This window comes from Pseudonaja textilis, chromosome 1 (genome assembly GCF_049901715.1).
Source record: "Pseudonaja textilis isolate UNSWEBS1 chromosome 1, rPseTex1.2, whole genome shotgun sequence".
NCBI lineage: Eukaryota > Metazoa > Chordata > Lepidosauria > Squamata > Elapidae > Pseudonaja > Pseudonaja textilis.
Genome location: NC_141990.1, coordinates 159,527,974 through 159,553,118, shown reverse-complemented (window position 1 = coordinate 159,553,118; position 25,145 = coordinate 159,527,974). Strand labels below are relative to the sequence as shown.

The 25,145-nt window shown below is 36.5% G+C and overlaps 1 protein-coding gene across 1 annotated transcript in view; it reads right to left on the bottom strand.

Moving 5' to 3' along the window:
- The window catches only part of MCM3AP (minichromosome maintenance complex component 3 associated protein), a 50,892-nt gene that overhangs the window by 3,788 nt on the left and 21,959 nt on the right, over window positions 1-25,145 (bottom strand). Inside the window, exons 13-27 of the mRNA XM_026707600.2 lie at window positions 23,759-23,931; window positions 22,663-22,763; window positions 19,314-19,445; window positions 18,031-18,144; window positions 16,935-17,087; window positions 15,477-15,674; window positions 14,700-14,768; window positions 13,274-13,408; window positions 11,015-11,168; window positions 9,949-10,207; window positions 8,569-8,666; window positions 7,256-7,646; window positions 6,779-7,036; window positions 5,495-5,624; window positions 3,071-3,265 (exon numbers count right to left, since the gene is read on the bottom strand). Of these exons, the coding sequence (XP_026563385.1) occupies window positions 3,071-3,265; window positions 5,495-5,624; window positions 6,779-7,036; window positions 7,256-7,646; window positions 8,569-8,666; window positions 9,949-10,207; window positions 11,015-11,168; window positions 13,274-13,408; window positions 14,700-14,768; window positions 15,477-15,674; window positions 16,935-17,087; window positions 18,031-18,144; window positions 19,314-19,445; window positions 22,663-22,763; window positions 23,759-23,931 (2,560 nt within the window). The remainder of the gene's footprint in view (window positions 1-3,070; window positions 3,266-5,494; window positions 5,625-6,778; window positions 7,037-7,255; window positions 7,647-8,568; window positions 8,667-9,948; window positions 10,208-11,014; window positions 11,169-13,273; window positions 13,409-14,699; window positions 14,769-15,476; window positions 15,675-16,934; window positions 17,088-18,030; window positions 18,145-19,313; window positions 19,446-22,662; window positions 22,764-23,758; window positions 23,932-25,145) is intronic.

Here is a 25,145-nt window from a genome sequence, read left to right as displayed (position 1 = left end):
CTTCCAAATAACAGATAACAGGTAATCAGAGTTGAAAGGGACCTTGTAGGTCATCTAGTCCAATCCCCTGCACAAGCAGGAAACCCAACACCATTTCTGACAAATGGCAGTCCAATCTTTTCTTGAAAGTCTCAAGTGATGGCACTCCCACAACTTCCGAGGGCAACTTCTGTTCCATTGGTTGATCGTTCTCACTGTCAGAAAGTTTCTCCTTGTTTCCAGGTTAAATCTCTCCTTGTTCAGTTTCCATTATTCCTTGTCTGGCCTACAGGCACTTTGGAAAATAGCTTGACCCCTTCCTCCCTATGGCAGCTCCTCAAATATTGGAAGACCGCTATCATGTCTCCTCTGGTCCTTCTCTTCACCAGACTAGCCAAGCCCAGTTCCCGCAACTGTTCATTGTATGTTTTAGCCTCCAGTCCCCTAATTATCCTGGTTGCTCTTCTCTGTACTTTTTCTAGAGTCTTAACATCTTTTTTATAATGTGGTGAATAAAACTGGATGCGGCACTCTAGGTGTGGTCTTACTAAGGCTTTATAGAGTGGTATTAGTACTTCCTTTGATCTTGATTGTATCCCTCTGTTAATGCAACTTAGGATTGCATTAGCTTTTTTGGCGGCGGCTGTACACCACTGCTGGCTCATATTTAGCTGGTTGTCCACTAAGACTCCATGATCCCTCTCACAGTTATTGCTATTGAGCCTGGTTTCAGCCAGCCTATATGTGTACTTTTGGTTTTTCTTGCCTAAGTGTAGGACTTTACTTTTCCCTACATTGAATTTCATTTTGTTAGATATGGCCCAGTGTTATAGTCGGTCAAGATCCATCTGGATCTTGAGCCTATCTTCTTGGGTGTTAGCTATTCCTGCCAGCTTAGTATCATCTGCAAATTTGGTAAGTTCCCCTTCTATTCCCTCATCTAAGTCGTTAATGAAGATATTGAAGAGTGCTGGGCCTAAGACGGAACCTTGTGGCACCCCACTGCTTACTTCCCTCCATGTAGACTTAGACCCATTAAGGACTACTCGTTGAGTCCGGTTTGCCAGTTGCGAGTCCATCTAGTGGTGGTGCTATCTATTCCACTTTTTTCTAGCTTACTGAGAAGTAGGTTGTGGTCTACTTTGTCGAATGCCTTGCTGAAATCTAAATAGGCAAGCAGCATACTGTCAGAGTGTGCACAGTGTGACTATGTGAGACAACCCAGGAATAAATGCAACAAACAGAGGTTTGCATTTAAATAGTGGTTTATCTACAAAGAACTCTCCTTGTTCTCTGAAAAGTGAAAGCTGGGGAGAAGGGAATCCGCTTTCAGACTTGCAAGATTCAATTACTGTAACCTAATCACAAAAGAAGTATTGGTACTTGTGATTTTGATTTCCTGTCTGAACTATCTCAAAAAACTGATATACACACAAGTAATATTTGGAGATTTCAGAGATTTGCCCAGAAGAGCCGACGTCACCAAAGATTAAGTTTAAAGGATAAAATCTTGAGGAAAATAGAAAGAGTGAATTCAAATGGAACTTAATTAGGACTTTGAAAACATATATTTTGAAAGAGCATAATGACAGAAATATTCAACAAGCCTGCTCCTCTAAGGAATCTATAGAACAGACTTCTTTCCAAATCTAGTCAGGACAGAGGGCAGAACATATATATAGTATGTTAAGTCTGAGCATTATGTTTAACCCACTGTGTAGGAGAAATATCTATGCCTGTGGAATCAAACTGTATTACACCTTTACCACTGAAAAATGGGCTATAAGGCATTTCATAAATTTGGTGGTGGGTTTGAAGAGATCCAACCTGGAACTAAGACATTTTTTGACAGCAGGAACAATGAATCAATGGAACAGCTTGCCTCCCAGAGTTGTGGGTGCTCTATTGCTTGAGACGTTCAAGAAAATATTAGATATCTATTAATCCATGATGGTATAAAATCTCCTTCCTTGGGCAGGGTATTGAACTGGAAGACCTCCAACGTTCCTTCCAGCCCCATGATTCTATATTTCTAAGTTTTTTCTAGATTTTTAAAATCCTACCTTTGTCCTGTTTTTTTACAAATAACATAAAACAAAACATAGACAATGTTCTTCCTCCTATTTTCCCCACACAAGAACCCTGTGCATTGATCTGAGAGACTGACTGCCCAAAGCTATCCAGCAAGCTTTCATGTTTAAGGTGGGATTAAAATTCAGTTTCCTGGTTGTCACAAGATTCTTGATAATCTTGTGATTTATAGATCTCCAAGTGTGGGAGTGTTGGTAAGGCCTCAGACAGTTTGAACCACACTGTAGATCCTGTGTTCTAGGAGGTGCTGTGCAACTAGATGTCAGTTTTTAGGTGTACATGTATTACCATTTGTTGGGAATCTGATAATCTGAAAAGATGCAGATTGGTATACCTTTCTTTCGCTTTCTCTGTAACTGTAACTCTCAAGATTTATTCAATAAAATACTTTTCAGCATTTCACCATGGGCTGAACCTACTATTTTAAAAACCTGAAAAATATGCAGTCTTCTGGTTGGCAATACCCTATCATGACAAATATATGGCTGCTGATCAAACAGAAGTTCAACATATGTATTACAGCCCTCAAGTCTAGGTGACTGAGACTGTGATTTGTTTCTCTTTAGGTCATACCCCCTAGACTGGGGTACTGGTGACAATACCTAATGTATTGAGATAATGCTCTGGTACATTTTAATTATTTCACTTTCTATTCTGCATATATAACCTGTTTCCACTTAATCCACCTAATATCCCACACAGCCAGCACAGGCTATTTGTACAAACCCTTTTCATACTTTTCTAATATACATTTTCAATTTTATCATCTTTCTCAACTTTCCTTCTTCCTTCCATATTATTATTCTCTTATTCCTCTTGTAATGTTATGTATTGATTGATTTGATTTGCTGCATCCCAACTCTAAGCAACTAGAATATCAGAACTAGAACTAAATGAATGAATATTGAATCCCATTGTTTTATGTTTTTTTCTGTTCTTTCCACCCATTCATATTCCCATTCTTAGCACTTGTCAATGTTTGTAAAGAGAGAAATCTTACCTCTGACTCTCTATTTTCTCCAACTGTAGCTTGACAGACAGGCATTCTGGCAGAAGATCTACTTCTGAAACTGCCAGTGTGAGATCTCTACCAGAAATATTGAGTTCCTTGTTGTTTTTAATTTCTTCATCGATACAATGTTCAGTTGGAGATAACAAAGGGGAATACAGTTTTGCCACAGTCTTTAATTTAGACCTAGAAGACAGGAAAACATAGCTGTTATTGTTGCTATTAATATTACTATTAAACTGTGTATGCCATCCAACTCCGAAAGACTCTGGGCATCTCACAAGTAAAAATATTTAAAAAGAGAGAGAGATCAAAGTAAAATAATAAATGATGGCAAGGATTATGAATACCAGCGGGAAGGAAAAAGAAACCAACCCACGTAATCCAAGAGGGCTTCACTCACTCTCACCAAATGACTGAAGAGCCACGTTTTTAAGGCCCTTGGAAACACTGGTAGGAGGGGGACGGTGGGTATCCAGATCTCGGGGGGGAGGGAACGACCATTCCAGAGGGCAAGTGCTGCTACAAAAAAAGGCATACTTCTGACAGATACTGGGGAGATAGGCAGTCCCACAAGTAACCAGGCCAACTGCCATGTACGGCTTTACAGGGAACAACTGGTACTTTGAATTGCACCTAAGTCTTTGGCTGAATACTCTTCAATATCTTCATTAATAACTTAGATTAGGGAATAGAAGGGAAACTCATCAAATTTGCAGATGATACTAAGCTAACAGGAACAGCCAACACCCAAGAAGACAAGCTCAAGAGCCAAAAAGATCTTGACAGACTTGAACAATCGGCCCTATCCAACAACATGAAATTTAATATGGAGAAAAGCAAAATTTTACACCTAGGCAGGACCAAACCAAACCAAACCAAACCAAAGGTACAAATACACATTAGGCGAAATCTGGCTTAAAAACAGTAACTGTGAGATGGTCCTAGTGGACGATCACTTAAACACAAAACTGTCACCTGCTCTTCAAACAGAATTCATGAGTCCAGAAGAACTCCCAGTTTATGCACTGGGTCTATTTGGGGCAGTGCCACCCCAGCCAAGACTAAAGATGGCAATTGTCCACGGACCAAAGAACCCCAAACCCAGAGCCACTCAGTCTTGCCAGGGTTCAGTTTCAACCCATCACTCCCACCCAACCTCTAACAGTCTCTAGGCACTGCGAGAGGGAGGTCACGGTATCACTTAACTCACAATGGGCTGAACTATACAGCTGAGTATCATTAGCGTATTGGTAGTATCTCAATCCATGGTGACAGATGATCTCACCCAACGGCTTCAAGTATATATTGAATAGGAGCAGAGAGAGAATCAATCCCTGCAGGACCCTGCAAAGCAGTGGGTGAGGACTGGATCTCTTACCTCCTATTAACACCAACTGAGAGAGCCACAGAGGAAAGAAATGAACCAAGATAGCATAAAGTCCCCAACTCCCAACCCCTGAAGCCACTTCAGAAGGACACCCTGGTTGATGCTGTCGAAAGCCACTGAGAGGTCAGGTAGAGCAAGGATGGATGCACTACCCCCACTCCCCCTCCCACCAGAGATCATCAACAAGTGTGACCAATGCCCTTTCTGTCCCATATTCAGGCCTGAATCCTGACTGGTAGGAGTATAGATAATCAGTTTCATCCAGAAACCTCTAGAGCTGTCGTGCAACCACCTTTTCAATATTCTTCCCCTAAAAGGGAAGATTGGAGACAGGTCAGAAATTATCCAACAGGATGGGATCCAGCAATGGCTTGAAAAGAGGGTGAACCACAGTCTCCTTAAAGTGCTGGGGCACTACCCTCTTCTATAAGGAAGCATTAATCACTGCCAGAGTCTGCCCGCCTGTCCCATCCTAGGAAGCTTTCACAAGCCAGGAGGGACATGGATCTAAAACACAGGTGCTTGTATACCTTTCCTTTGGCTCAGGAGAACAGATTCAAAACATTTTCACATAACAGGGCAAGAACCTGCCCCAAGAGCCTGCACTGGACCAGCAAATATGCTGGCATCTAACTGGGAATGAAGTCAAGCAATTTTGTCTTTGAAAAAATCTGCAAATTCCTCAGAGTGGACCTCAGTTTCCTTCTTCCCCAGGAGGAGATGGCTCATCTTAAAGAGGGTTACTGGTCAATTATCATGGCTTAATAATCATTGTTTCACTCCCCTTCATTGATATTTACAAGTTTTGCCACAAAGTACATCATATTACCTTTTCTTATGTTAATACTTACTTACTTCTGAATAAGGATATTGAATCAAGAAGAAAGGAAAGGGACTCAGGGCAATAGTAATAATAAAAATAACTTATTTCCAAGCCTAGCTACACTTAGTTTTTAAGATAAAAAGCAATTAAACAGAAATCCATTGTTCATAAATACAACACTTATACAAAAAGACAATCCTACCTTTCTTGATTTTGCTGGATCTCCTTCTGGGTTTTTAATCTGGCTTCCTCCCATGAGAAAGGACAAATGAATTTTTGCAATTGCTCCTTTAAAAAGTATACATGTATCTGTCCATCTTTAGTAACTGCTTCTAAAAGATGCAAAAAAATACAACCATCAGGAAATTAACAATAAGCAAATTTTTCCAAGTTTTATCATAATTTATTTATTTATACTGCCTAACTCCCAGGGACTTTATTCTTAAAATGAAAATTTTATCAATTTATATAGCATGTTAGCTTAACTAAGCAGGGAGATAAACAACAAATCTATCTTTCCATCCTTTTATTTTAATCTATGCAGATATAGAATATGAACTGGAGAGCTTATTTGTTTAATTTTTCTACCCAATCCATCACATTTCAAAGAAAGTTTAGAATACAGGAATTAATAAAAATATTTAATATAACAGCAATACAAATTTTTTACCTCTTCACTTATAATGAAATCTGAGTATGCTTAATAATTTTTTATAAAAAGAATACAGCAATTTTTTTCATGTTTTTTATTTTTTCAGATTTTTTTCTTGCACAAAATAAAGTAGAAAAATTAATTTAAAATGGAAATAAATCAGCTTGGAATTTTTAATGCTTTCAGAAATTTTTATGAACACGCTACAAAATAGTTGGTGTAACTTTTTCTCTTAATGGCATAAATACTTGTTTTTCTCAATGTGAATCTAACCAATATTTGATATTTTTTAAAATATCAACATCTAAAAGAGGTTAAACCAAAACACTGAAAACATACATTTTCTTTATGAAGAAGCACAATGGGATTTTTAGAGCATAAAAACAATGTCCCTCCATGAGGCTTCTAGAATTGCTACTGAGAAGATTTTTAAATTGGGGTGGGACTAGTCAATAATAATTAAATTTAATATTAAATTTAAATAAGATTGTGTTTCAAGCCCATGAATTTTTATTAATATTAATCTGAAAAGGGTTGGGCACCCAATTATCACAAGCATTTCCCAAATCAGAGCTACCAAAAAATGTTACCTCCAAACTGGTGGTAACACTGAAAATTTAAGAGTTGTAATCTTTGAAGCCCTGGTGATTTCAGTAAGAAAAACATTTGAGAGGAAAAATCCACTTTCTCCATGCCATGAACAATTTTATACATCTTGACCATGTCTCCCCGAACGATGTTGTACTAAAAACTAGGGTTCCAAAACTAATATATCAAATACAATTTAAGAAGAAATCTGTAACAAAACTGAAATGCTCAAAGGATCTTTATTACCTGGTGCTATTGAAAGGCGAGGAGGGTTCCAGTCTCTCAATTTATGATTAATGCACAGTGCCAAGATATGATCCCAAGGAATTTCCCAAACAGAAGGGCCATCTTTTTCTGTGTTGGCATGCTTCTGATCCTTCCACTTCAAGTAAATGTTGCTCAACAAATTCTCTACCTGAGATTGGAGTATTTCCTGGGTCTGACGAGAGCTAGCCGTTTGGGACACATACTGGAAAATCATGGCACAAACAGGGAGCCAGGGAGCTGGGAGAAGGGGAAATAGAAAAACATTTATTTTACTAGGCGGAAATGGGGAAATCACAGTTTCTATTTTATTTTATATCCCAATTTTATTCAGATGCCTACAAGAAATCTAATCTTTGTAATTCGTTCAAGACACACATTAACCCATCCCTGCTTATTCAATTTTATATCTGTGTGCACATTGAAATTGTGATCTGCCCTTAGATAGAAGGTTCTTACCACCGAAAGGAGGAACATCCATCTGCGGAATCTGAAAGGACAGCAGCGCCTTCTTTAGCCATGCAAGATGGCTGGGTGTGTTCCACTGGAGGTGGGGAAGCCACTTGTTGCCTCCAGCCTCTGCAAATTCGGTTATAGGCCAGGACAAATCCCTGAGATCTTCTGAAGTGGCAACTTCAGCCAGGAACTGTATCACACTGTTGTATAGCTCTATTATGATGCTAGGGTCTTGAGAGGGTAACCCAGCCATATGTCTCTCCCACTTATCTTGGTAGAAAGTCTGGGTGAAATTACAGTGAAGGCCATCTTCAAGGTACTGCATGATGGTCTGACAGCAAAGTTTGATAGAATGTGGACACTGAGCAACCAACCACTGTACTGCCTTAGAGAGCTGTGGATAAAAGCAGAGGTAACAAATTCACAACCTGACATGAGAAAAAGGCAAAGAGCAAATCCTATGTCAGATCCTTCTCAGATTAAGACTCTTGCTTAGACCTTTTAGTCCAGCTCTTCTTTTGTACTATTTTATTATTAGATTTATGTTTGTTTAGAAAGTCAAGGCATCATACACAGCAATTCCTTCTCCCATTCCCCACTCCCAATAGCAACATTTTGAAGTTGTTGGATTAACAGGAAGACTGGCTCAAGACAGTAAGTCACCTTCCATGGATTTCAACGGGTCTCTCATATACCAGTCCAGTGGCATTAATATTACACCACCATTTTTGCATCTAAAAACTATTTTCTTTTTTTAAATGTCGAACTTTTAGCCAACATCTTAGACCTTTATTCCCATGAAGAATGGAACAGAAGTCAGTATGTTGATCTGATCTTTTCTAATATTGTTTACAGTATGCAATACTTCCTTTAAAAGATCAAGTAATCAACTACAGAAAAACAGAAAGTAAATCGAAGAGCAAAAATCATAAATATATGAAGAAACAAAAATAAAAAAATGTCAATAGGGTTTAAAACGCTGGTTTCCAAGAATCAGAAACAGATGACAAATTTATTTCCAGGATTCATTATGAGAAAATTTTACTTTGTTCTAAAAAGACTGATATTAAATGCAATATTTAAAATGTAGTCAAGAACAATGTTGTCCTTTTGTAACAGCTGATAGACTTATGCAAGACAAAAGTGTTTCAGTTCCATGTACGGGTGCCTACGGAGCATCTGTCAATAATTCCTTAAAACAACTTTGATCTTTCCAGGAATCATACAGCTGCCCTTTGTTGCTTCAATGGGTTCCTGGGAAAAGACATGTTTGTTCTGGGCATGGATTACAAACTTCAGTCATAGAAAGATCTTACCTTGCTGGAACCCTGCAAATCACTGATAGAATCTGGGATTTCAACAACACTGTAGTTTGATATAAGTTTAGCTGAAATCAAGTCAGGCAGCATCAAACCTTTGAAAACAAGAAGTTTCACTTTAGTCATATAATGCAGAGAACAAAGATGAAGGGAGAGAAATTTTACTGCCAACAGTAAACACAGTTTAAACCCAGGTGAGGGAGAGGATTATGAAACATCTCAAACGCATTTCCCTAAACCATATAATATGTACAAGTATTCCTTGACTTATGACCACAGTTAAGCTCCAAATTTCTATTGTTAAACAATGCAGTTAAGTGAGTAGCACCCCATTTTATGACCTTTCATGCCATGGTTATTGAGTAAATCACGGTAACTGTTAAGTGAATCATGTGGTCATTAAATGAATTTGGCTTTCCCCCATTGACTTTGCTTTGTCAGAAGTCGGCTAGGAAAGTCACAAATGGCGATCACATGATCCTGGGATTCTCAACTATCATAAATACATGCCAGTTGCTAAGCACCCAAATTTTGATCACATGACCATGGGAATGCTACATTGGTTGTAAGTGTGAAAATCGAACATAAATCACATTTTTCATTGCTGTAGTAACTTCAAACAAATTGTTGTAAGTCAAGGAGTACCTGTAAAAGAGAGAGGAAGGGAAGCACATTTAGATTTGCAAGATTCTGTTGCCATAGCAATCTTAATAAAAATATTTTTAGGTCTATGTCGCATCTAGGGCTGAGACACAACTTCTTAGCCCCCCCCAGACATGCACAGGAAGAAGATGGGACAACTATATGAACAGTCTAAGCTAGAGGTCAGTAATCTTTAAAGATTTAAGTATATCAAATTCTAGGGGACAGATCAATTAGCATGTTCATGTACATATTCATGTAATTTGCTCTCCCTACATATAGATGCACATAGAAAACTTTTCATATACAGTCTCGTATACAAGCTTCTAATTACTTGATTTGCACTCATGCACTAACTTTTCCTCTGCTCAAGAAAGAGAACTAGCTTCACCTGAACGAGAACCACAGAACTTCTTTTCCCTTTCCTAGTCCCTTGCAACCTTCAGCACTTAACACAAGAGCCCTAGTAGGTAAAGGGTGAAAAATGAGAGCCTCAGCAGGTACTTATGGAGGCTTAATACTAGCCAACTCCTTTTTTAAGGGAAAATACCAGCCCATATTATCATCCACCTAAAAAACTTATCCTGAAAAGATTCGGCTCTAGCTTTTCTTGACAAAAACCTAGTTTTTCTATTTAGAGTTCTAAACTCTACATTATTTATAAGCTAATTCAATTTATTTCTATCTTGGATATTATCATAAATGATTTATATTAGTTCAAAGTTCTACACATACCTTCCTCTACTTCCTTTTTCACAGTCTCATTTCCAAGACTGGGGACAAGAACCACAAGAGGTAGTTTTGGTTGGAAAGGTATTGCTTGAAAGAGCCATTTCAGCTGAAGTAAGGCTGAAAGCCAATACACATCTTTGTCTGCAGGATCATCACTTCTTACTTGAGGCGATAGAAGAAGAAGAAGCCCACTAGTTCCAATAAGTTCTTTCACAGTTTCTGGGTCTTCAAGTTCAGAAGTGCCAAGTGTTCCACAAGCCATCTACACAGGACATGGAAAACAATTTATTTCCATTTATAGAAAGAGCACAAAACTGCCCACTTTAAAATTCAGAAGCATTTCTGCAGTACATTTTGTTATTAAAAGTTCTCAAAAACATTACAAGTCCAAGGATTCATATTTTTAAAACTTTCAAATAGAATTTTTTAAAACATTCAGATGGCAAGTTTATTTTTATTTTATATTTCTAAACCACCTATCTCCCTCAAAAAGGGGAGTTAGTTGCTGAAATAAAGCCAGGTGCAAGCCCACTGTATTCTAGTGTCATAATTTTTAGTAAGATTTAAACTAATGTTTCCCAGCCTTAGCCATTTCTGGACACATAGACTTCAACTCCCAGAATTCCACTGCTAGCAAGGCCATTATTAAGAATTCTGGCAGGTGAAGTCCATACCTTTGGAAATGGTCGTGGTTGGGAGACATTGATTTAAACGCACCAGTCTTGAAGTGAATCAAAATCTCAGAGCGTTGTCATGGATGTAGATGGACTTAAACCTGAGTCTTCCTAGCCCTTAACAACTAACCCAGACTTAAGTTCTCATGCTTCTATTTCTGAACTTCTTTTTCACTCTGGCGTAGCTGAACTAAAGTAGCAATCAACCCACAGGCTCTGTTCAAGACCCTCTTCTCTGATTATGGATTTCATTTCTTTATCTATGTCCTGCCAGTAAATCTTCAAATTACTGCAGCTACTTTGAATAGAGAAGGGTACTGCCCTTGCCCAAAACAGATTGTGTTTTATATTATCTATTAAGATAGTGGCATCATAAAATTATTACTTGAGCACACCTTTATGCACACACTAAGGCAGGTTTCTTGATCTTCTTGTGATTGGAGAGATGTATGCAGTGCAAGTGTCTGAATTCTGCTATTTGCCTGAGATGCAGATTCCTTTTCATTTCTGTTGATTTGAAATTTAGCTTTCAACCATTCCATTAGAATTCTATAACCAGAAAAGAAATAATACTTTCAGAACTGTATCACAGATTTGATTCCTAGCACTATGTCCAATTAAAACGTTAAAATATTTGTTATCATACAAAACATTAATTTATCAAATGGTATAAAATTATGAAGATATATTTACTTAATATTAATTAGACTTTGAAGGTAGACTCATGAAAATAAATCTATAGAACCTGCAACAATAGTGTGCAGTGAGAACAACCCTAATCATTACTTTCAATCACTGAAGAGGCTCAAGCCTTATTTATATCTCTATTCCACATTTAGGGAGATTTCCTCCTAAAGATTTTTTTGTCTTATTGCAAAATCTTAGGGTTCTTGTTTATAGTTGTCATGCTAGCTATATAAGCAACATCTATTGTTAAATAGTGGAAATATATAGCATGATTTGCAATTGCAATGTCTCTGCTGTATTTTTGTATTCTTGTCTATTTTTTGTATTTTCTCAATCATTTCTTCATTTTCTCAAGTTTTATTTAGTTAAAAAAATGAAGTCTACTCCCATACATGCTTACTTTGAGAAAAAATATCCTTACTAGGTTTAAGGAGCCTCTGGCACAGTGGTTAGAGTGCAGTATTTCAAGCTACTTCTGCAGCCAGCTGCCTACAATTTGGCAGTTCAAATTCCACCAGGCTCAAGGTTGGCTCAGCCTTCCATCCTTCTGAGGTGGGTAAAATGAGGATCCAAATTGTTGGGGGCAATATGCTGACTCTGTAAACCACTTAGAGAGTAAAGCACTATAAAGCGGTATATAAGTCTAAGTGCTATTGCTATTTAATGGGATTTAAAGCTAAGTTAACCAACCATTTAGTATTACTTGACTTTATTGATTGTATATATGGCATAAAGATACCATAGCCTTTACTTTTCCAGTCTGAGAGTTTTGTGCTGAGAAAAGACAAGAAAAGAAGCATTCTGCTGTTATTATAAAGAAGAAGAAAAGTATACAATGAGAAGCCCAGAATCAAAGATAAGCTCACCGGGATATCTTCACCTACAGCAATACTAAGCCACTTTTAATGCAGCTGTTGAAATTTATTTATATAAAACTAATAAGAATTCTTAGCCTACAGGCTATCCAAAGACAACTGTCTACATTGGCTAGTGACATAGATACTGTCCTCTAAGTTGTAATCCTCTCCTCCCTGTCCTGTATTTATAAAACAGGAAGTGTGTTCAAATGCTAGCCTGCAAGCTATAAACATGAAAAAGATTATTCATTTTCCAGAGCGTAATGATTTTGTCCTACAAAATTTCTCTAGATTTTATCTAAGACTATACAGCAAGTATTTTCCAGACACTTGCTCCAAAAATGATCTGTTCCTGCCACTCCAATCTAGGAGCATATAACCTGAAGAGTTTAATCCAGGGATGCACAACAATCTGAAGTACAGCCTCCAAAACCCCTCCAAAAGGTAATGTTCAATGTGACAGCATTAAGGATAACATCAAATATATGGGAGCAAAATAATATCCTTAATTGAACTTAATTTTCATTGAATGCAAATATAAATTAAATAGGATTTACTTTTTAAATTCTTCTCCTAAATTCAAAGGTGAAATGAGGACATGAAAGATTTGAGCCCTACTGCTGGCAAGCCATCCCTATGGAGGCCAGTCAGTATAATACCTCTTCCTGTTCTTCATCCATGGGTTTGGAAGACAGGAGGCAATAACGGGAATTAGCCTCCAAATATTAAAAGATCTTTCTCACAACAGGAAAACAATGCGCAAGGAAAAAAAGCACATATGCCTTGGAGTTCCTGCAACAAATAGAAAAGCTCTCCCCTGGTGATAGCAGAGAACTCTGGGAATTGAAAATGTGGCAAATGGGCCAAATAAGTGAGACATTAGTAAGCAGTTGAAAGAAATAGCAAAAGAGGTTTTAAAAGCCAAAAGAAAGTTGACCTAGAAAACTGAAGTCATGAACTTAAACAACTGAAACACTTCTTTGCAGGTTTAGATAACAGCATATTATTACGAACAAGATATGAGTGGGAACAATACCGTATTCAACCCAAGAACTGCACAGTCAACACACTAACTCTGACTCTCCTGCATTGTCTCAATTCAAGCAGTACCTGCTGGGATCTTCAGCAGGATAATCATCATAACTTGGCAACACCAGCAGTGCTTTCCAAAAGATCTTTTCTTGTTGCATAGGAATATTTTCAGCAATTAATGATGGTAGATCTAGTGGACTCCATGCTGTATCTCTAGACACACAACATAGTATTAAAATATGTAACCATATTCATTGTACATTATATTTCCTAAAAAGTGTTTCAGGAAAAATAGCTTACTTTAAACCAAGGCCATTTAAAATTATTTACTTTAATAACAAAGAACAATAAATCCAAAACAAATCTCTTCAATATTTGTTTCCAGAACAAGCCTACATGCTAATTTAATAGTTGCTACAACAATCATCTTAATGCTTTATTAAACATAATGGTTAAAACATACTAGTTTGTAACTTGATTTTTTTCTTTAAAATATACTCCAAAGCTTTAGGATGTGTAAAAATCCATCCTTATAAAATCTTGTTAAAAAGTATTTTTGCAGCAGGATGGATAAAAATGGATGATTTTTTTTAATATAAAAAATCTGATTTTTTAAAAATTTAAATCAGATTTTTTTTATTTATTTTTTAAAACAAATTTATTTTAATAAAATGCTTTTAGAGTAAAAATCTAACTAAAGATAGTTTTCTATTTAAGATACATTAATAATTTAGTTTATTCAGCATGAAATCAAGCCTAGTTACGTAGCATGAGGCTGTATGTTCTGCAAAATGTATAACTCAATGAATCCAAGCTCTGCAAGCTAACTAGGAAACCTTCATTTTGTTTGCAAATAATAATATTAAAGATTCTAACTACCAGCAAGAATGAATTCTTACATTTAAAGAGCACCTATCATTTCAGATCCATCATGGCACTGCCCGTTAGCGGGCATCCACTCACCTGCTGCCCGCCACATCCCTCACCTTGTGTCACTGCCCATCACCAGCCATCCTATTAAAGTGAATGGGATTGTCGCTGAGTCAACAGCGGGGCAGAGAAGCTGCTGTGGGACAGAGATGACAGTTGCTCCTTAAAAATTATGATTTAAATTGAGTTGAAATGCATTTAGACAAACTGCTAATTATATAAATGCTGTTTATGTAATTATCATTTATATAATTAACAGTTGTCTGAATGCATTTTAAAACTCATTGTTCAGAGACAAATCCAAGGAGTTGTCTGGGCAGAGCAGTCAGTTTTTCACTTTTCTCCTATATTTTGTCCAGTAATCCACTTCTGGTGACATATGTAACACAAGGGTCTCTTCTCTGTTCAAGTGTCACAAAATTTATTTCTCATAAAACCAGTATGGATTCCTTTTTGGTTCAAAATCTATTTAATTTTTAAATCTCTCATGACTTTAATTAGATTAGAATTATTGACAGTAATCTCAAAGCTTTCAGTCTTTGTTTTAACATAATTTAATTAAAATCCAACATACTGTAATAATTGCTGATAAAAATGCTGTACTTTCATTTGGTGGATGGTCTTGTTCCGTAAGCATTGAAACCTGAAAATAAATACCACTGTATGAATCACTTGACTGTATCAAACAGCAAACATTTCTCACTCATACTTAGCCACCACCTGGTGCCTTTTGATTTGTCAAATTTATAAGGACCTGAATCTAATATTCAATCAAAGTCAAGAATAGCTTCCTGTTTCCTGATATGATACAACTACAAATTGTTACAATGCTGTTATTTATGCTGTGAACAAATCCAACACATCATAGAAAAAATCTGCTAATTGTGTAAACATTACTGATGTAGATTTAAATTAAAATTAATCATTATTTGCTATGCAAAGAACATCTATCAGTTTAAAAATTCCTCCTGTAATACTTTCTTTGATAGAATAACACAGCTGTACTATATTTTATTTTTATTTTAGGCTGCCTTATAAATGACACATTGTTGGTTTGGATCTCAAAGTGTTTACACAAGCAGCAAGCCTGATGTAAATACATCAGAAATGACTGGCCCTAATTCTCTGCAGTATATATCCTCCAATATAACAGGAACACAAGGGAAGTGGTCAGAGAAAAAAATGTGTCAATTCCTCGGGATAACATTCAAGCGTTTTTAGAAGAGTGGGAATAATATTGCATAACATCATATTGCTCATATCATCATCCTGATACCATCATAGCATGGGAAAAAAAGAGGTAATTGCTACATGCTCTTCGTTCATGTATATGGAGAGAGACAGTACTTACTGCAGACAGGCGGTACCAAGATTCCCGGCATGTCCCAAGTTCACAATTCTTTTAATTAGATGCTCCCTGGAAATTGGGCACTCTGCAGAGGGTGAAAGGGCTTTCAATTTATCTTTTGGGTCTACATAACATGGTGCTGCTGGGAATGCTCTCATCTGTCGTTTCAATTTCTTTCGTGCCAAAACAGCTTCCTTCCATCTTCAAGAGAATGTACAAGCAAGTTTAATTAACTGCCAAAATACACAACTTGCTAGAACCATCCTTTCAGTTAGACTGTATTTTATCTGCTTGATACCAGGTTATAACCAATTCAAGTGGGGAAGCAAATGTTTTCTGCACTGTTAGAAGAGAAGGAAAAAAGGCTGTACAGCTCTCTCTATAGAACAAAGCAATTATATGTACTCTTCCCTCAATTGCTCACTTACCCAATAGTTTAAAAAGGGAAGTGATATAAGTCTTTCTTGTTGCCTTCCTATTTTAGTCACCTGCATGAAATGGGCAGCTATAAAGAATGAATTAATTAATTAAATCCCCAGCTTTTTTTCTCTCCAACCAGACTGGATATATGGCTTATATAAAGTTTCATCTTTGGATTTAATCCCAAATCCCATTTAGAAGCTTTTCTTGGATGGACTTGTTAGGCAAAAGTAGCTACTTTAATGGTAGTGTTAAGGTAATTCCCCATTAGGAGAATGAGCACATACAGGGAGACATATTGAGAGTAGTGTTTGAATAATACACACACAGCACATCGATACACTGTACAGTAAATGTAGGTTTTTTACTTTCAATAAAGGTTTAAGCAAAGTTCAAAATAAGCAGTCCAAAGTCATTCACAGGTAAGATCAGTCACTTTTTAGTCCAGGCATAATCCAATAACAAAGTCCAGTATCAAAAAAAGGTCAGTATCAGACTTACATCAAATCCATGAATAACAGTCAATTTAGGAGGAACGGCAATACTCTCCAACAGAAGGAAACAGAGTCTCACTGAGACACACTCTCTTCTGAGACTAAGACTAAAACAACCCAGGTTTCTGGCTCCATCTTATGGCCGTTTGAGAAACCACACCCAATTACAGTTTTGCATTTTCTTAAAGATACAGTATTAAAATGTCTATCATGGCGTATATATTTCCAACCCAAATAAATGTTACGTGACTTATATTCCTAACAGGTAGTGCCACTGTAAATTCAGAGCAGACCAGACAAACACATTATGATATGTAAACTATAAATGAAAATCAGAGATCACAGGAGAATTTGCAAGAGAAGTACTTCTAGGATTTAAAACTTAAGATACAAGTTTTGTTGTGTAGTTATGTCCTGTAGAATAAAACTGCAAGAATAATGAAAAGATTTTACACATCTTATCCTGACCTTAATAGTTGAAGAAATGTGATACAAGTAAGAGAATAATTAAACTTCTTAAGGGCCAACTTTAATATACTTGATATACCTTTGTAAGTATTTGCAAAAGCACTGAAGTTCTTGAAGGGTCTCCTTAGCATTTTGGAAAATTTCATCCTCCAAAAATACATCCATTATTTCTGTACAGATTTCCTGTGAACACCGGACAATGCGTGCCTTTTGATCTATCTCCACAGCACACCTAAGATATAATAAATTAATTTAATGGATATCTCAAGAAAGATTATAGTACTTCTGGCTTTCTGTCATACAACAGAACATTAGAAGATTTCATTTCAAAGAACAATTCAAGAACTGTTTAAAAACAAATGTTACATCATATAAATTAAATAACACTGTTGATAAGAACTGCAGTATAGTTTAAATGAAAATTATTGATCACTGCATACAAAGTATCATGTCCCTAGCTCTGCAAAATGGAAGAAACAAGCCTGAACAAAATGAATTAATGGACATCTAAGTTGAATTAAATTATAATTTGTAAAATAAAAATAAATTATTTATTATTCCTGCATCATCAAAAATATTCCAGTTTATAAACAGTGGCTGTGTGAGAAGCAAACAACTCAGAAAAGAGCTCTTTCTCCTCCACAGTTCCCAATGCTACCCCACTTCTGAACAATTTGCAAGGGAAAACTGTTGAAATCAAGTTTGGGGCAATTCGAGCCAGATTCTCAGTTTCTTATAAGTGGTTATAGTAATAACTATCTTTTATTTAAAAGCCTAAATCATTATGTTATTAAAAGTGGAGAAGGCCCTAAACTGAAGAAAGAAATTTTATTTAGATACTCACAGAAAATTTTTTATAGATGCATAGAAAACAATACACAGTTCTGAGAGAAGAAATAAAAGTGCAACTAGCTGCTTGGAAACAGATATACATTTCATTACTGGAGCCAGAGTATTAAAAACATTCATGGTAAGAAGAATGACAGATTATAAAGTGGCAGAAAGATGGCAAAAAAAGTGTTATTTATCCTAAGAAGAGTGTTTTTATTTTATTTTTCATAACAAAGAATCCATTGCAAGAAAACATACATTGTAATTATTTATGGAACAAGCATAATAAAACTAATAATGATAAAGACATTACAATCAACAAAGAACATGGGCAACTCACGTACTTTAGCTCCTTAATTGAAATTTCTTTTATTTCTTGCTTTATTACTTCTTCCAACAGTTCTGCACCCAGTGACTTGCTTAATATTTGTATTCTCTCTTCTTTTTCCCTTTTTTGCCTAAGATAATGATGGAATGAAATCCAATCATTATGTTTTAGGAAAACTTCAGGCACTTACCTTACATAATAAAGTTTCTCAATAAAAAAATAGCTGTCTTAAAAATAAAGTATGAAACATTACTAAGATACAAGTAATACTAAGTATGTTCTATATAACTTGCATCCTCTGGTTATGTTGTATTATTTATTAAATACATCTGGCTGGCTACCTGGCTGGCTTGGATCAAGAATCAAGGATCAAGAATCATCTGCATGCAATCTATTGCCATACAAATATGCTGGTGGTGTTTAAGTAATTCTCATACAATTGGAGCAATGTATAAGAGGGAACATGGAGAACATGCAATTTACTCTTACTCATTAGCAGCCAGATTCCCCAGAGTATGAAGGGGTTTTACTTGTTAACTACAGGGGTGGGATTCTACAGGCTCACACCTATTCTCTAGAATCGGTTGTTAACATTCTAAGCAGTTTGGAGAACCAGTTGTTAGAAGAAATTACTGGCCTAATCCTGTAAGGAAGGCAGGAAGGAAACATTCTGGTGTTGCTTACAGAAACTGCCTCTCTGTTAACCCTTATTACATTCTTGGCAGGAGTAGACTTCTTGTCTCAGGAACTTCTCTGGAGTTTTTTCCCCTCCTTTGCTGATACTTTGCTTGTGTGGAGTGACCATTCAAAGTTACAATGGCACTGAAAAAAGTGACTTATGACCATTTTTCACACTTACGACTGTTGTAGCATCCCCACAGTCATGAGAGGCCAGGCAAGGAGATGCGTGCCTCAATGTGAGTGATGTTGATTTGGCCATGCCCAGCCAGTCACATGACCACCAAGCCACACCCACAAACTAAGCCACGCCCACAGAACTGGTTGTTAAAAAAAATTAATCCCACCCCTGGTTAACTGACCTACATATGTATACAATGGACAAATTAATAACTAGCAAGGTGCATGGTGAATAGTTACTGAGACAAATTCAGGCAAACCTAACTATAGAGGTGTGCCCCCAACAGTTTCTGTTATGTATTTTTGCATGTATAATTGAACGAATCTCTCTTTATCATCATATCTGATTGGCTCAGAGAACACAATACTGCAATATATAATACTGCAATTTGTACACTGATACTTTAAACTGTGTCAGAACAAATGTTAAATAAAAGTTACTTCTCTTTTTCGGCTTGACGCTTTTCTTCTTCAAATCTTTCCCTTTCTTCATTTATTACAACAGATGCAATTTGCCTCAACATTCCAGACACAGCTTCTGTAACTAGCTCATTTATAGTAGCATCAGAGACCCTATAGAAGAAATAAAATTCATTGTGAAGCCTTAATTGAAAGAATCAGCTGCATATTTCTAAATTTTCTAAAACTTCAGCAGCTCCTCAAGACAGGTGTTTCTTATTCATCTGCACAAACAGGTTACATGTATTAACACATCAGTATTAAAATAAAAGTTTAATCTCCAAAATAAAAGTTGATACAAGATTAGCATAAACCACCCAAATATTTTAGGAAGTTTTGGTTTACCAGAAGAATCTCCTGGTCCTATTGCTCACATAAGTAGAAATACCCAGCACTGAAACATCAGTGCAAATCTATGGCAATGCCCTCTCATCCTTATCTGCCACTCCATCCCAAAACCCTCAGCTTTACCCAATGCCAACTTCTCTTCCTGCTCCACCCCAATGTTTCACTGCTCCTCTTGCTATTCCTTCAAACTTCCTAAAGTTTTCTCTGCCCTCCTACACTTCTCTGGTCTTTCCACATCCCATTCAAATATCCATCAATTCATTTTGCTTCCATCCTTCTCTTTTCTTGTTCACTTCTTTTCATCTTGCAAAAAATAAGTACAACTTTTTAAAAGCTGCAAGAGATATTTGCTTCTAAAATAATACATACTGTAACTCTTATTTCTCTAGCAGAGTGAATGAGAAACTGTTGCTTTGGTGGGCTTATGCCTGTGTTCACTGGCCTGAGAAATCTTGAGTATGCCAATTCCCTTATGATGTCTGTTCCAGTAAAGCTGAAACTGCTGCTACTGAAGAGACTGTAGTACGAGTACCCTCCACTCTTAAAATAGCTTCAACAGAGCTTGATATACCTATTGTAGGTTCATTATCTGTTTGACTAATTTGCTTGCTGGGCTGCTTATGAGGCTTCAGATTTCTTTATGATGAAGACTCAAGAGATTTTGTTATATATGCTCCCAGTAATAGACTTACTTAGTAAGAAATTTGAGATAAATGATTCCTATGAGAGAGCATGTAAAATACATTCCCCTAAACTATATAAGATTGTCTTCTGATTTAGATGGAGTTAAATTATTATTTTTATCCCTTTATTGTTTCTAAAAATAATTAATTCAAGGTGATGAACATATCTAATATGTCTCCTATTTTCCCCACAACAGTGACCCTGTGAGGTGAATTGGGCTAAGAGAGTGATTGGCCCAAAGACACCCAGCTGGCTTTCATACCCAAGGCAGGACTAGAACTTACAGTCTCCTGGTTCCTTGCCTAAGAAACCAGCCTAAAAACCTAAATCAATGGTCTTGATTCAGAGGAGAGGGGATTGTGAATTATGTATAGTGACTGATCCTTGCAAATAGAGGCCTTTAGCCCATGTCTATGTGCTTTTAAATCTTTGCCTGGTTTCTGTTGCAAGTGCAATTCTGAAATTAGAGACTGTGAGTAGAGTAACCTATGTTTTGGTTTCTTACAAACATAGGTACATGAAACTCTAAGCTATAAATAAAGATACAGGTAGTCCTTGGGTTACAGTGGCAACTGGAACTGAGTTGTTCAGTGAGGACCTTGTGTGACCACAACTTCCACTGACTTTGCTGATTGAAAGATAGCATGGAATATTAGAAATTGTGATGATTTGACTATGGAATGCATTGTAATTATGAGTGGGCACCAAGCACCCATACTGCAATCATGTGATCGCCAGGACGCTGCCACAGCTCAAATGTTGGAAGCCACATTCATTCAGCACAGTTGCAACTTTAAACAATTGCTGAACAAATGATCATCAATCAAAAATTATCTGTAGTTTTAAACATATGCTACCTTTATTATAGCTATGTCTTAATATATTGGTGTTTATGCCTTGTTGGGAAAATTTAAGATTAGTGACCCTGGAGTGAGGTCTCTGCTTAAAGACACAAAGCTACATACACTTTTCTTCTTCCATCTACCTACAAGACCACAGATGTCAAACTGGCAGCAACACATTGCCATCACATGACGTATTGTGATGTTTTTCCCCTTTGCAGAGCTGGGGTGGGCGTGGCCTACGTGTGATGCATCCGCCCTGCAGATTGACACCCTGTACAAGACTCTTCTAAGTATAAATTTTCCTGTTACACCCAAACACAAAGCATAGACCGGTGAGTCTACTATATAAACCCAGTATCTCATTTGAATTTAAAAAACAAAAAGCAAAGACAAGATCTGAACATCAAAGTCAACATGACAAGCATCATTTTTCAAATTCAAAAGAAATTTTGATATGACTTCAAGAACTTTTTAAAGGATGAGTTTAACTTCAGAGTGCTAGGGAAGGAAAACAGGAGTAAAAACATTATTTTAATCAGATTTTATATCTGTTGTACGAGAAAAAAACAAGACAGTATCTGACACAGACCAATTAATCCCAGCACAAATAAATATCACTGCAGCATACAGAAACATTCAGCCTGGGAAAATGGAAAGATGAATGCCTCATGAAGCCTCATTCTGCCACATAGGAAAAATCATAGCCTAAAAGTTTGAGATCCAATCTGAGAAATGATGTTCCTATATATAAAATATAATGTTCAACATATACATCTCTAGAACTAAGAATATAGTATGTATCTGTAAAGAAACTCTTGAAAAGAGGCTAATGAAAAATATGACTGAAAATAAAATATGGGAAGTTATCCTTATGAGGCTAAAATGAGTATAAAAGACTTCTTTTGCTATGAAAATAGAAACAGGGCATTCCATGCATGTTTTATTCTTATATCATTTATATTGTTTTTTATCTATTTTATTGTAAGTTGCCCAGAGTCACATATGTGGCTATACAAGAAAAATAAATATACTATTGCCTTTAAGCCACAGTCTATGTTTTATCAGACAAAAAGACTATTACACCATCTTGTCATCTGGCTGGTTATAATAATTTTAAATAAAAATAAAGATAATGATAAAGCCTCAGACCAAAATACTGGCATTTCTTATGTTTTCTCTACATATAGAACTAAATTAGAAAAGTTATCCAGTATCAACCTATGATCAATGTCTTACCTGAACCTTCCCCAACCTGAATATGTTCATCTGCTAGAATTCTTACTTTAAAGCCATGCTAGCTACAAAATTTGGGAAGTTATAATGTACACGTTTGGAACATGCCCACATTATAGAAAGTTGCATTATAGTATTCAGGATATGTGTACAATGACAAATGAGCAAACTCTAATACCTGTTTCCGAAATATTATTAAAAAATATAGTATTTATGCATACCATATTGCTGTTTGTACATAGTCTGCTCCTGCGTTGCTGACTTCTTTGCATTCTTCTTCTAGTACCTCATACATAAGGTCTTTAGCTATCTCTAAAGTGTCCTGACATTAAGAAGCAAAGAGTAAGAATTAGCCTTCAACACTGTTTTTCACACAGATTTGTAAAACCAAGACAAATAGAATGGTACAGTACCTGGTAGCACAATATTAAAACTCAAACATTTGATGGAATGGAGAATTTACGGCACAATACTACTACGCAATCTCTAAATATCAACATTCTTATTATCAAGGTGGTGTAAAAGCCTAGAAAATTTGCCAATTTCTATAGGAAAAACTGTAGTGAAACTTTCTCAATTAAAAAAAAGGGAAGTGGGGAAAAACTGAAAAGAGGGTTAAAACAGAAGGCAGGACTCTGCTTATAGAAACATACTTTTCAAGGGAGGAAGACCGTTTTGTCTTCCAAATATTCTGCAGAGAAACTTCTCCTGGTTTGAGAGCCAGCTTGATTTAGTGGTTAAGGAACCAAGCTAGAAACTGAGAAGCCATGAATTCAAGTTCCACCTCAGCCATATGACTTTGGACCAGTCACTGTCTCTCAGCCCAAATCACTTCACAGGCTTGTTGTTCTGGTGAAAACAGGAGGAAGGTGGATTGGAAGTTTGTTGCCTTATTTGCAAAAAGGAAATGAAGATAGGATGCAAGCAAACAAACAGCTGGAATTACTCTTCCATTTGTATTTTCTATCAAACCCAGATCCCTAAGGCAAAAATCAGAATCAAGTAATGTAAGACCTTTCAGCTGAATGCAGAAGCTTTCCTCAAACTTATTCACTGGGAAGAATAGGAACATGAAGGGCTAATGGCAAAGTTCTGTAGGAGGAAAAAAATACAAGTGCCAGGAGAAGCTGTATATTCTGAGGGATTGTATACTCCGTTTTGAGGGCAAAAAGATCACTTTCTCAATCACTAGTATTATTTTTACACCGCAGTCTATCTTTCTAACTATCAAGAATTGTTAAATTAAAACAAAAACAGGGATATAAAATTATTATTTTTAAAGGTGTGGTAATTTAAGAAATGTCAGAAACTTCTCACCATTTCACTGTATTCGGGCTGATACTTTGGTGTGGGAGACAATGGTTGTGAGATGGGCTGGAAGATGGACTCTGCAGAGGAAGGCACCAATGCAGATGGGAATGGTCGAAGTAAAAATGAAGATTGAGATTGAATTGCTTCCATTTTTACATTTTCCTCTCCCATTCTGGGTTCTGTGGGCAAAATCAGACAGTAAAATATCAAGCTATTAAGCAAAAGAAACAGTATTTTCATAACTTTTAAAAACATTTTTTTCAAGCCAGGGCAGACTTTTCCACGATGGTTTCTGAAATAGATACCTGATATTCAAGCCAGAGGTATACTTACTTTTTCAATTCAAGCATATGTTGATTTTGTTGTTGTTGCATAAATGACTGAAAAGTAATTTTTTATAGTTTTGTTCAGTTACATTACCTTTATACATTGTTTGAATGAAGATAAATTATTGATATGTCTTTACATGGGGTGTAGTTAGTTTTTTCTCATGCTATTCAGAAATAATACATTTTAGTATTCACTGGCTGTTTTAGTTACTTTCATTAGATTTAGTACATACAATTTATGCTAATTTATTAAAGTCATTATGGAGCATTGTGAGAAAAAAAACAAACCAAATTTAATGCAGTAGAAAACAAATCTTTCTTCTAGAACAGATAAGACTGTTCTGTGTATCTTCCGGTTTGAGCTTCTCCAGCGACAGACCGAAGCCTCGTTTCTGCGAGGCTTCGATCCATGCTCGGTGCTGGAGTGTCCTGAGCCGGCTGGTTTCGGGGCTAAGCCACCCTGTAGAGGTGGTGAAGAGGGGGGAGACTGCCTGCAGGGTTGAGGAGAGCCACATCTCTCCTCCCCAGCTGGCCATTACTCCCTTTCCCGAAGGCGGTTGCAGTGGTGGTCAGAAATGGCCACCACAAAGAAGAACTCAACCAGAAAAGAATGTGCAGGAGGAACATAAGAGGAGAAAGTTTTGGTTGACCGGGTCAAACAACAAAAGCAACAAATAAGGTACCCTGAAATTGAAAGTATTAAAAAAAACCAATAACATTGTTCCCTAAAAAGATTTTTAAGCTGCGAAGGAGAAAGAAAAGAGAAAAGATTTAGGTTTTTTTTCTCCTTTTCCTATACTGACAGCTAAGAGACTTAAGTAAGAAATTGGAAAAAAATCCACTTTGACATCAATAGGCATTTAATGCTCAAAATAAAAAGTCAAAGGGATAATAAAGATTTCTGGATAATTAAAAGCTTCTGAAAACAGGAAAGGAGAGAAAAAGAATAAAAGGGCAGGATCTGGAAGGGAGGAGACTGCCTGGAATTAAAAAAGAACTTACAGCAAAATCTCAACAAGACTTCCCAAAGATAAATTCTAACTGAAATATCACAACAAAAACCC